Source organism: Coffea eugenioides, chromosome 9, assembly GCF_003713205.1.
Source record: "Coffea eugenioides isolate CCC68of chromosome 9, Ceug_1.0, whole genome shotgun sequence".
NCBI lineage: Eukaryota > Viridiplantae > Streptophyta > Magnoliopsida > Gentianales > Rubiaceae > Coffea > Coffea eugenioides.
Genome location: NC_040043.1, coordinates 38,898,522 through 38,911,452, shown reverse-complemented (window position 1 = coordinate 38,911,452; position 12,931 = coordinate 38,898,522). Strand labels below are relative to the sequence as shown.

Genomic DNA, 12,931 nt, shown 5'->3' with positions numbered 1-12,931 from the left:
ACTTAATATATAATTGTCTAATCAGCAAATCTTTGCAAATCATTGATGGTTGAGATGTAGTCAAGTAACAAGGTTTAAAACTTTAAGAATTATTCTATTCAGGACACACGATAGAAGATGGATCTATTTTCCACTTATTTGAACAAAATTTTATAACTCAAAAAATAAATAATAATAATTGAAATTTATAGCGAGTCCATCCTTTCTATTTTATATGCTTATTCTGTGCTATACTTTTAAGGACATAAAAGAAAAACCCAAAATTTGAATTTAATACAAAGAGTACTTATGGAATAGCAATATATTCAAAGATTTATAATTGTGCCTAAAATAAGTACTAGAGGAAAAAGGTAAAATAGCAAAGAGTTTTTTTTTTTTGGTTCCCCTTATCAAGATCTGGCATAAAGAGTGACTTCTAATACGCCGTTGATAGCACATACAATTACTCATCATTCTCTTTTATATTTAAAAATAGATTAATTTTCTATACATTAATAATGTATACAATATTAAATCTGAATGCATACTATTTGTTTCAAATTTTGAATTTTAAATTTAAATTAATATTAGTTGTCATGCATTCGAATTTAATAGCATATACAGTATATACAGGATTAATTCTTAAACAATTATACATATTGTGGTGAATGAAAGTTGGGGCAGGCAATGAAGAGGGGACCCCATATCAACGGTGTACATAAGTTTCAAAGAGAAAAATCATAAAGGGACTAAGAGCCTAAAAGTCTTCGATTTGGGTCCTCATTGCGTCAATGAATGATTTCCCATCTAGTTCACGGGAAAAAAACGCTTTTAAATAGTCAATCATACTAATTCTTCTGAAAATTGCTGGATTTTCAGGGGTGGTAAGACTTGGCGCTGGACCCATGTCACCATCCAGTTTTGGGGAAAAGAACGTTGCAATGGAAAGCCTTTCGTTGTGCAAATTCACAGTTGCCCGATGCTCAACACTCTTGTAAATCCCATTTGTCGCAGTCTGCATCTCTGTTAAAAAACGTGACATTATTCCCAACTGTGTACTATGTAGCATACATTCTCTTAAAAGTTCAATTAGGCTCAATAATAGGATATGGTTAACAGGGTAATCTTGTGAGTCCACCTATAACTACTGTTATGCCCCAAAAACATTGGAGATAGAATTCAGAAGCAATACCCTGATAGATCCAGGACATGATTTGTAAGTAACTCGTGTAATTAGCATTGAAATCAAGACAAAAAGTAAATTCGTTTCTGAAAATCAAAACAAATTTATTGGGAAAAAGAGCAAGTACTTTTTTCAAAACGACGAAAGGAAAGTAGTTTGAATTTTACCACTCGTACATCACAGGTAAGCAATAATTTGGAGGGTGGGGTGTAATGGCATGTACAATACTAATTTTGAAGTTATTATGCCCAAATTTTTTCAATATAAGACCTTTTCATCCATATATTTTATGCTTTTTTTGACTTTATAAAGATGCGTGTTCTATTAAAGTAGTCAATATTCGACCAATAAACAACATTCGTTTAACTCTGACAAAGTAGCCAAAGTTAAAAGTTTAGGCAAAAATTTGTGAAAAGTTAAATTTTGGGATGAAAGCTACACTTTGACCTTGCCTCATTTTCTGGGCGGTGCAAGTTGATAATTTGTCTTTTTTTATTCTTTCTTTGAAGGAGTGGTTGATAAGCTGTCTTGATCATTACACATGGAATTTTATTGAAGGAATAACATTTGATGTTTCATGTCGTACATCGGCCCCTAAGACAGTATGACTTCCAAATAAATGCATCTACATAATAAAAAATATATATATATTACGTACACTCGAATATTCTCTGCTACAATTTTTCATGTAACAGCATTTGGCTTTATTATTGCCTCCTCGGTTTCAATTATATGTAAAAGCTTTTTTCTGTTAACCAATTATATGTTTAGTTCTGGCGGGCTACCTACCAGCATTATCAAATTTTTTTTTCTGAATAAAGCATTTTAGTCATCAATGGAATACTTTTTATAAACAAATTGTGACCTAGAATAAAGAATAATTGAGTGGTTATCGTCCTTTTTACCCCTCAACAACTGAATGAGACATATATTATTATTTTTTTCCACAAAACAAAATTCACAAACAGTGATTAAGATGCTGCATAACCATTATCTACATCTTTCTTTATTTACTGTTCTTTAAGATTTAAGACAAAGTTCTTAATTACCTCATCAAGTCCTTTATTACTTTGCTTATTAGAAGGGAATTATATAGTTCAAGTCCTTTATTTCAGTGATGAAGATTTATTGCTTCCGTCTACCAATTAATCCCTAATTTCCATAAAATAAAATCAATACAGTATTTGTAATCTATCGATTTCCCCTCTCCTAATTTTCCCAAATCTCTAATTACAACCCTTAATTCATAAACTTCCATGCAATGTTGGTATTACAAAGATAATCGACATTGCCACTGTAGAAATAAAGGAGCAGAGGAGATAAGGAATAAATTAGCAAGCGGTAGTATATAAAGAACCAAATTAACCACCAGTGCTATAATAAAGGACCAAAATGTTCATATTTCCATCAATTAAAATACATGAAAGAATCAAACCGCCACACTTAAATAATGTCTCTTATTGTAAATCCAGTTTATAAATCATAAAAATCATCATTATATCTCTTTACAATTTCGATTCTAGACTTTCAGTTTCTTTATATATATCAAGATGTTGACAATTTATGTAAAAGAAAATAGAAAGATTACAGGTACGGTGATTTGCAAAGTTACAGACTGCTACTAACCACTTCTTTTCTTACCCTATGACTAGTCTATGATCATCTTATCCCTAGCTTTTAAGTATTTTCACCCACAAAATTTTAAAATTTTAGACAAGTGTAGAGAATTTTAGACGCTTATGACTTTCAAAAGTTATACTGTGTGTGATGTTACTATAGTCCTCATGTGTTTGACAACACAATTCATCATTTAAATTTAATGTATTTAGATCTTAATATATTCAAATACATTTGATAACCAAAAATTAAACATCTGAATTAATTAAGTGTCATTAAATTTTTTAGGCAAAACTTGCTATAAAAAATAAGTGATAAATTTTTCACTTATCACCGAATGTGATATACACTCAAATGTATTTGATTTAATACTTAATAATTCAATAAATTAATGGATTCAAATTTCAGATTTCAGTTTTCAAACTTCAATTTTGTCAAATGCATCCTAAATACAATGATATGAATGTGTGTGCAAATTTTCTTGTACCTGAATGGAAGAGGAAGGTTGGGAAGTAAATGAGGTTTTCTCAAGTGAGTTGGCAGAGTGACCATGTAAAACATGTCAGCCCAGTCAAGTTTTTGTTCCTCAGATACAACAAAGGCCTGTCCATATCCTTCTACATCGCCCGGTTCTTGGGCAAATCTCTTCTTCTCTTCAATCGTCAAATTGAAAAACTTTTGCATCTCTAGTTTCAGTTTGTCCACTAATGAAGAGCTCACTCCATGATTAATCAGCTGGTGACAAATTGTACAGTCACTAATTATTTGGTGCTGACTATTATAACACTTCTCCATTTTAATAGCGGCATGTATATCCATTTAAATTAGATGATTGTCCTTGTATAACAATTCAAAGAAGATCCTAGGAAAAGCAGGAAAGAAAAGGAGATCACTCCTATTACATTCTAGTCATGCATTATGTACTACTACTAGAGAAAACCAAATGAGTTCATATATTAGGGTAGGCATGCTTGCTTTTGACATAAAATTTCTGGATAATTACAAGAAAAGAAACATTTCAATATGAAAAAAACTTGTGGCAAGATATATCATTTACCTACAGTCCTGAAAAGTCACAGTTATTAACATAATAAATATTTCAGAATTATTTTATTCCCTTGAAAGTAAGTTAAAGTTGTGGTAAAAACCAAATTGAAATGACTAGTAGATTTTGACCAAATACTATTACAATCAGACTCCATTATTAGGTCAACAACAATACCTAATATATATATATATTTTTTAACGAAAGTACTTCTCTTATTTATTTGATCAAATCAAGGAGAGCATACATGGAGTGTAAAGCCATTGCTAGCACAACCTTAACCTATGCCCTAACTCGACGCAGGCTTGGAACACCCAACTGATCAAGGGAGACGTCACCTCTCACCAAGGAAGGCAAATCACGCAAAGAATGATATGTTATCGTCTGTCCTGAATCCGCACCAACACTGGCAAGGCGATCAGCCGGCCTATTCGCTTCCCGAAAGCAGTGTGACACCCTTCTAACAAACCTGCTGACCTGTAACAGGTCTTGTAGGTCCCCTTGCGAACGCCATGGGCACCGAGCCTTCCCTTGAATGATCTGAACTAGAGTGAAAGAGTCAGATTCCAAGTGTAAACTGGAGTATCCACTTGCAATAGCCAATCTAACACCAAACGTCAACGCCTTCAATTCAGCCTGCAAACTCGTCATCTCCCCAAAGAAGCACGAGTACCCCAACAGAAACCTTCCTTCCGAGCACCGAAGCACCCCCCACCTTCGCTCACTCCCGGATTACCCCGAGAGCAACCATCCGAGTTCAGCTTTACCATCAGGGAATCGGGGCAACTCCATCGAACCACCAAGGTCCTGGAAACCCTGTGCAAACCACCCACCATACCATAGAAACCTGGCCAATCCTGACCAAGGGGCCTGCGTCCCTGAAACCTATGGAGAAAAATGTCCCTAAGATCCCCAAAGATTGCCGCGCAAACTTGAGCCACGGGCTGCAAATGGTCATCAAATACAAACGAGTTTCGCATCTTCTACGAATTCCAACAGATTAAGGACAGCAATACACGGAACAGATATAGCAGATATCGGTTTCGAGTAGGCCTCAACCACCAGCTAACCAACTTGTGTCGTAGCGTATAGGAATCCCGAAACCCACCAATAACCCCTTCGAAATATCCCCAAATCTGCTTTGCCGCCACCCCAGTGCAGAAAATGTGATCAATGGACTCTTGACATGGATATAGGCAGCAAAAACACCGAGAAGGGCCGTGGATACCAAGTTTATGCAACCTATCCATCACCGGCAAACGGAACCCTACCAATCTTAGCATGAAAAATGAAACCTTCAGCGGTAGCCCGGGAAGCCAGAGCCGTGAGTAGAGCCAAGAGCGATTTCCACCCTCTCGAGAGATCCAGTAGGCTGATGCTAATGAGAATGCACCGGAGATACTGGGAGCCCAAACCATGGAATCATCTCGGTCCAGTGAAGGAGGCACCACTCCCATAATCCTTCCCACCCAACTGCCAGGCGCCATCTCGCTCAACCGTTGTACATTCCAGCCACCCTGTTCCACAAACTCGGAGACATTACATTCCTGAAAAGTATCCACATGACGACACAACGGTCCTGTCCCCAACCAGTTGTCATGCCAGAAACTAACACTTTCCCTAGCCAAAACCCAGTGGATGTGTTGCTCCACTACACCCAGGATAGCCACCATCCTCTTCCAAGTCCACGAATCCCCGGGCGAAATATCAGCAAAGCAAGGATGAAGACTGGGACTATTTTTGGTTCATGAACTCAGCCCATAACGATTACCGCAACCGGAAGTGCCACCCTAGTCTCATGGAAAATGCATCAAAAACGTGCCTAAGGGACCTCAAACCAGCACCCCCCCCTGTCGTATGAGGTGCACAACTGGTCCCACTTAATCCAGTGGAACCGTGGCCCAGCCTCTGAGGAGCTCCATAGAAAATTAGCAAAAATTCTCTCCATCATGCCGAATATCGACTTAGGAAGGGTTGATGCAGCGAATATGTGAATAGGCATAGAGGAGAGGACGTTCTTGAGAAGAGTTAATTTACCGCCATGCGAAAGTAGCCTCCCTTTCCATGACAACACTTTACTCATGATCGATTCACAAACCCCTGCAAAGTAGCATCTCCTCCGCCGCCCTGCATATAAAGGACATCCCAAATATTTGACTGGAAACTCCCTCGACTGAAAACCAGTCATCTCCGCAATACTCTGCTTCCTACTCCACGGAAAATTGGCATGAGCCAAGACACAACTCTTTTGCTGATTCACCTTTTGAACTGACACTAAAACATATTCGTCCAGAGCCTTCATCACCAATCGTACAGATCGCCGCAAACCACTAGAGAAAACAATAATATCATCTGCGTAGGCTAGATGAGTGACAGGCAGGCAACCCCGTCGAACTCTGAAAGGCGTAAAGCCCCGATAGCTACTCAAAGAGTTTAACAGGCGAGAGAGAACTTCCGCACTAATCACAAAAAGTGCGGGAGAGAGAGGATCTCCCTGTCTCAGCCCATGACTAGATTTGAAGAAACCCTAAGGCGCTCCATTAACTATTACCGGGAACCACACATTCGAGATAAGTCGCCATATCATATCAATCCATATTTCACCAAGCCCAAACCTTCGCAAAACCTGGAGCAAGAACAGCCACGAGACTCTATCATAAGCTTTAACCATGTCAAGCTTCAACACCACATTTCCCCCTCTATTCTTCCGGTGAATATCCGACACCAACTCCTGGGCTAGCAGAAAATTATCAAAAATTTGCCCGCCCTTAACAAAGCCACTCTGCTGAGGAGATATAATACTTGGCAGCACCTTTGCCAATCGAACCGCCAGGGTTTTAGAAATAACTTTATTTACAAAATTGCAAAGGCTTATGGGCCGGAACTAACTAAAGTCTTGGGGCGAAGACACTTTCGGGATCAGCACAATCAAAGTCGAAGACACGCTCCTCGGCAACTCATGACCACAAAGAAACTAACCACAACTTCCAAAACATCCTGACCCACCACATCCCATGCAAAGGTAAAAAACCTACCTGTGAATCCATCAGGGCCCGCCGCACTCTCCCCATTCATTGCGAATATAACCTCTCTAATTTTCTCCATTGAGGGGAGACGCTCCAACTCATCATTTTGCTCCCTTGAGATAATCTTTGGAATGACCTCCAAAGTGCGCCATGACGTCGGGCACGGTTCGGCGAGGAATAAGGATGTGAAATAATCCACTGCCTCCGCTGAAATCTGAGCTTCATCCGTCAGCCACTCCCCCTCACTACTCCTAATCCGGTGTATAACAGATTTAGCCCGTCTCTCTGCCACCACCGCGTGAAAAAACCTTGAGTTTTTATCCCCGTCATGAAGCCATTTAATTCTTGCTTTTTGCCTCCAATACCCTTCCTCCTTGACCAGTGATTGTCTCATTACCGCCCTTGCTTCCTGTAGTGCGAGCCATTGCTGCTGTGAATTGTCACTATCAAATGCAGCCTCTGCCGCCATTACTGCCTCTTCTGCCTGCTTAACTGCATCAAAGATATTGCCAAAATGCACCCGCGACCAAAGTTGGATTGCACGTTTAACATGCTGTCCCTCTTTTCTTCCGCACTGATAATGGTGTTAAAGTCACCCACCACCAACCATGGATCATCAATCGGTTTGTCTACTAGCAATGTTGACCATAACGGAACTCGCTCTTGCTCAGTGCACTTCGCATGGACGAAGGAAAGAAAAACTGGGACCGGCAACACCTGAGAAGAGATTCTAAGGGAAATGTGTTGAGGAGATTCCCCAACCTGAGCACATTGAAAGCCAGCTTGATAGAACACCCAGACCGACCCTTCCTTATTAACCATCTAACCATCCATTTTGAGACGGGCGCAAATCATATGGATGTCACACGAAGGAGCCTTAGGCTCACAAATAGCTACTAATTGAACCGAACTCAGAGATGATTCTTTTTAACCTACGAAAATTTGGAGTACGCAAGATACCCCGAATATTCCAGAATAAAAAATTAATCATCAGATAATACAGAGAAGGAGTTAGAGCACACCTTCGTCTTCGAGCGTAAAGTTCGATCAGTTGGAGCCCGCGGACGAATACCCTTACGCCTGGGTTTTTCAACTAGCTCAACATCCTCTCCAAAATTAGCCTTCTCCTGAACCTGTTGGATGATTGGGTCAAGGTTGAAAATATCGATCACCAAGGAGCTCGACTCACAATGCCGTTGGATCCATTGCCCCCTTGGCGATAAGCTACCAACCCGTTGCTCAGCCATGGAGATATCCGCCTCTCCCAACTGCCCTTCAGAGCTCATCTCGTCCTCTCCCTCACTCATTACCCCATGGCCTGCCTCACTTCCCACCACCGACCCAGCAGCTACGGATGGATGCACCTGCAACTGCTGGAGCGACAGCCCGCTAGCACGCTCGTGCATCAGCAGACTTTCATCCGCCTCTCTCTTACTAGTTCCAGCAGTCGCTAGCAGTACGCTAGTTCCAGTCGCAACCTGCTGCTGCCCTTCTCCCAAACCCACGACCTGCATCAGCGCCAACCCCTCCCTATCATCTATTCGCTGCCCTGCTGCCTTCCCCTCCTCCTTCAAAGGACTGACCTGTTGTTGCCGCACTGCCACACCTCCCCCAGCACTTGCCCCTCCGCTGGCCATAGGAGAAACTCCTTCCAAAGCCTGGGCAGTCTCCTTTCCAGCAGTCACCCGCGGATGCAGCACGTTCTCCCACCTGTTGGTGCCGCGCTGCCGCACCTCCCCCAGCACTTCCCCCAACGCTGGCCACAAGCGAATCCCCTTCCAAATCCTGGGCAGCCTCCGTTCCAGCAGACACCAGCGGATGTAGCTCGATCTCCCCCAGTTGTTGCCGCACTGCCGCATCTCCTCCAACACTCGCCCCTTCGCTGGCCACTGGAGAATCCCCTCCCAACGACTGGGCAATCTCCTTTCCAGCAGACACCAGCGGGGCTTTCTCAACAAACGTACGAACTACATCACCCTTCTTCTCCACCTTCTCCAGCTTCAACACAGGGTGAAGAACAAAACATGCATCCCTGTCATGTCCCTGCCTGAAGCAGTGATCACAATATTGGGGAAGGCGTTCTGGTACAAGCTGCTGCCAAAAACCACCGTGCTCCCCATTACCAATCCATATCCGCGAGGGAAGAGGTTGAAGCAAGTCAATCTCCACACACACCCTAGCAACACTCGGACGCACTCCAGACGCCGTTGCAGAGTCCACGAACAGAGCCTTGCCCAAGCAGCTCACAATCTGAAAGAGACACTCCTTGTGGAAAAGGTGAATCGGCAATTTCGGCAATTGGAACCAAGCCGACACCACCGCAGGCTCCCGATCCACATGGAAGGCAGCTGACCATTTAAACACTCGCAGCGGAACTCCATGAATATACCAAATCCCACGAGACCAAATCCTAAGGAAATCCACCTCGTTCCCCAGACGGATGAGAATATGCCGAGAGTCAAGTAAGCCAACTGACGCTGTCTCCTTGAGATCCAATGCCAGAAAAAACTTCCGTATAACCTCCATGCTAGGCCTTCCCTTCGAGAATTTGCCGACAAGAGCAAACGTGAATGGAACGGTCAGATTATCAAGATCCTCTTGCACAAAAGATATAGCAGGCTCGCCCCTATGAGAAGAGCGCGTAGCCTTAACATTGAGAAGGGGCTTTTCCGACTGAGCAAAGAGAGCAGAAAAAGACTTCTTCGCAAAGTTGGGGGACAGCGAAGGTGGTTGCCCTCCAGGCACATGCCGGAGGGCAGCCATGTCTGCCATGCAGCAACCGATACCCTAGGAAGAAAAAACAGGCGGCACCCTAGAGAGATTTTCGGATGCAACCCTAAACAATTCCCTCAATATTGATTTATCTTACAATACCTAATATATGCATGTACAAATACGAAATGACAAACCTGGAAGAAGCCCCATTCTTTGCAGGCAAAATGCAACTTTTCAAATTTGGTTTCTATTACCTTTAGTGACAGATCAAAATTTTTAGCGACTTTTTTAAATATTATATTAAAATAATTAATATTAACTTTAGTAAGTTTTTAATTAAAACTAGTAAGTATATGCCTGAAAGATAAGTTTCAGTCAGAAATAGAAATTTACACTTTGAGTAATTTAATTTACTTATTATTTGACAAAATTTACTTTTTTTAAAATTAAACTTACTAATACTAAAGTAAAAAATTTACATATTTAAGTAAAAAAATCACCGATTTCTGAAAATGGTTTTGGTTATCACATCTCTCTAAAGTTGCTTGCTTTCTTTTTATTTTCTTCTCACCTCACGATGTGATGAAATAGAAATTTTTTCCTGGCAAGATTACGACAGTTCTGATCGAGAATCGCTAGACGAATTCGAGAACGAAGATTCTAACTCCCACTGGATGCCGTTTAAAGGCCTTTCTAGCAAGGTATAGTTGCAAACAAAATGATTTGTGTTTTTGTTATTCCATTGAAAATTGAATATTCTTCTACATATTCGTTGTTCCTTTTTGTTTTTGTTTTGATTTTATCGTAGTTTTAGATGACAATGAAGGAGAGGCTTTTGCTGGTGAATTGAAAATTGTACCCTTTCGTATTTTGTGCATCTTCTGTTCCTTCTTATTTAAGTTTTATACATCATCTGGCAATGACTCCCACTGGATGCCGTTTCATGGCCCTTCCAGCAAGGTATAGTTGCAAACAAAATGATGGTAGTAGTATGTCGTCGTTAATGTGAAAAGTGGTTAATTTGGGAATGCATATAAAATGTTTGGTGAAATGTCCAAAAGAAATTTGTATGATACGATTGATGCTTGTACGGGGTTAGAAAGCACCGAACAACTTGATTAAAACCACAGTTGACGAATTTCAGTTACGCCGGCCAACTTGTACTAGGAAACAAAAATGTCAAATGCACTTCATCATTTATTGGTAAGAATTGATACTTTAATTTTACAATAAGCTTGGTTAAACTATAAAGGAGGTAAATGTAATTAAACCCCAAAAGTATTAGCCGCTCCTTCTTTTTATTCTTTTATTTTTTTATTTTTTAATAACTCAGTTTCAGTCTTGTGCTCTGCAACTTTTTGCTTGCATGATTTAGATCAGGAAGAATAAATCCAAATAATCAAATGTTATGGAGTTCTCTTTACGTGGTGATTACTTATGAAGCTTATTTACCAGTTGGAAATGTTATTTTGCTCTTCTTGAAACTGCAGTTTCTATGATTTGAAGTGGTTTCAATCTTTTCTTTGCCTGTACCTGTTCCAAAATGGAATGGTTTTTGAAAGTTATGTTCTTGTAGTTAAATCTAGGGGTGTTTCGCGAATCGAGCCGCTCGCGAGCCGATCGCGAGCGGCTCGAATACGAGCTCGACTCGAGCTCGTCAATATCGAGCTCGAGTCGAGCTCGAGCTAATTAAATCGATCTCGAGCTCGAGCTCGAGCTCAAAAACATTAAGCTCGTTGGCTCGCGAGCTCAATTATATATATATTTTTTTTTTATTTTTTATTTTAATAGTAAAATTACATATATATCCCTAATATTTTATTATTTATTAAAAAAATTATTATTTTATTCATTTTTTTAAAAAAATTATTTTTTATTTTTAAAAAATAAAATAATAATAATTATTTTTTTTTATTTTTTAAGCTCGAGCTCGAGCTCGAGCTCGACTCGAATTTGACTCGAGCTCGAGCTCGAGCTTGATATTTTGAGCTCGTCGAGCTCGAGCTCGAGTTCGAGCTTCACAAAATTAACTCGAGCTCGGCTCGATTAGCCAAAGCTCGACTCGAGCTCGACTCGTTTGCACCCCTAGTTAAATCACATGTCTGACATATTTTTATTGCTTGAATCGATTCTGTACATAAAGAAGCAACGTTGTACAGGATGAAGGCTTCATCAATTAAGCTTTGCCTTTGATCAATTTAATATCTGGTATATGTGTGAGAATAAATTAGTATACAATAAATTAGAGCGTGAACTATATTTGGGAACTTTGGAATTTCCCTGGTTTGAAAAACCAACCAAACAATGTATTTCAATTGATCATAATTCCAAATCCATTCAACTGAATGATTTATTGAATTCAAATCCACCGACCCAAACAAAGTAATTTATTTGTCAAATGCAACAAGTATTTTAACTTCGAACCATGCAGTGTTTTCATTAGGCATACAAAAGTTTGATTTTATGCATAATTTAAGAGGACAAGTTGATTGCACTAATTTGTTCGGTAATTTCTATTTCTTCAAGACTAAAAGAAAAAATCAGATGATAAAACTATTAAATAAATTATTTAAACCTATGGATGCATCCTTCAACTATGAACCAAATTTCCACTTTGATTTTTGAATTTCAAGATAGGACCCTTTAATTCCTAAAGTATAAATCTGGTCCCATCTTAGTTCCTAAGATATACAATCTGTCTTACTTTAGAAAGTACAAAATTTCTTCTACCTAAGTATAAAACTTGTCTCACTACCGTCAGTCAATGAATTTCCTCGAAAGGGGTAAATTTTATATGTAGAGACTAAAGTGTCTTATTTTAAGTTTATAAATTAGAGTAACAATCTAAGTATGGTTGAAAGTACAAAGTGCCATTAGCCGTATGAAACAAAAAGAAATAGGCAAACAATTAGATGTACATGAGTACTACTTTTACTCCTAATCTGCCCTTAGATTCCAATTGTAGGTAAACACCCTTTTAGTGGAGTGAAAACCACCCTTTTAATTTTTTACTAAGTACAAATACTGCCATGTGTAGGAAAAGATATTTGACTTTGTTTTACTTTGATTAGAAAAACTTGTGGTAGTAATAATGAAATAGTGATAGGGGATATAAATTTCAAATCAACAACCAATGTACACTTAATTACGGTAATTTTTTAGTTGATCAGACTAATATATGCCATAAAGTAGTAAGATTTGATCATTTATAAATTGACAATTTTAGCAATTTATATACCATTCACCTATAAAAATTATGATTATTATAAAATGACATTTTATAGTAATTTACATACTATTTGCCAATTAAAAGAAAGTTTGATAAAAAAATGTGTGCATATAAATCCATATTGTAAATGATACAAA

The 12,931-nt window shown here is 39.3% G+C and overlaps 1 protein-coding gene across 1 annotated transcript in view; it reads right to left on the bottom strand.

Annotated features, from left to right (window-relative positions):
• LOC113783369 (probable 2-oxoglutarate/Fe(II)-dependent dioxygenase) overlaps positions 1-9,799 on the bottom strand; it is a 31,823-nt gene extending 22,024 nt beyond the window's left edge. Inside the window, exons 1-2 of the mRNA XM_027329489.1 lie at positions 9,760-9,799; positions 3,267-3,514 (exon numbers count right to left, since the gene is read on the bottom strand). Coding sequence (XP_027185290.1) covers positions 3,267-3,463 — 197 coding nt within the window. The 5' untranslated portion in view covers positions 3,464-3,514; positions 9,760-9,799. The remainder of the gene's footprint in view (positions 1-3,266; positions 3,515-9,759) is intronic.
• Between the last annotated feature and the right edge of the window lie 3,132 nt (positions 9,800-12,931).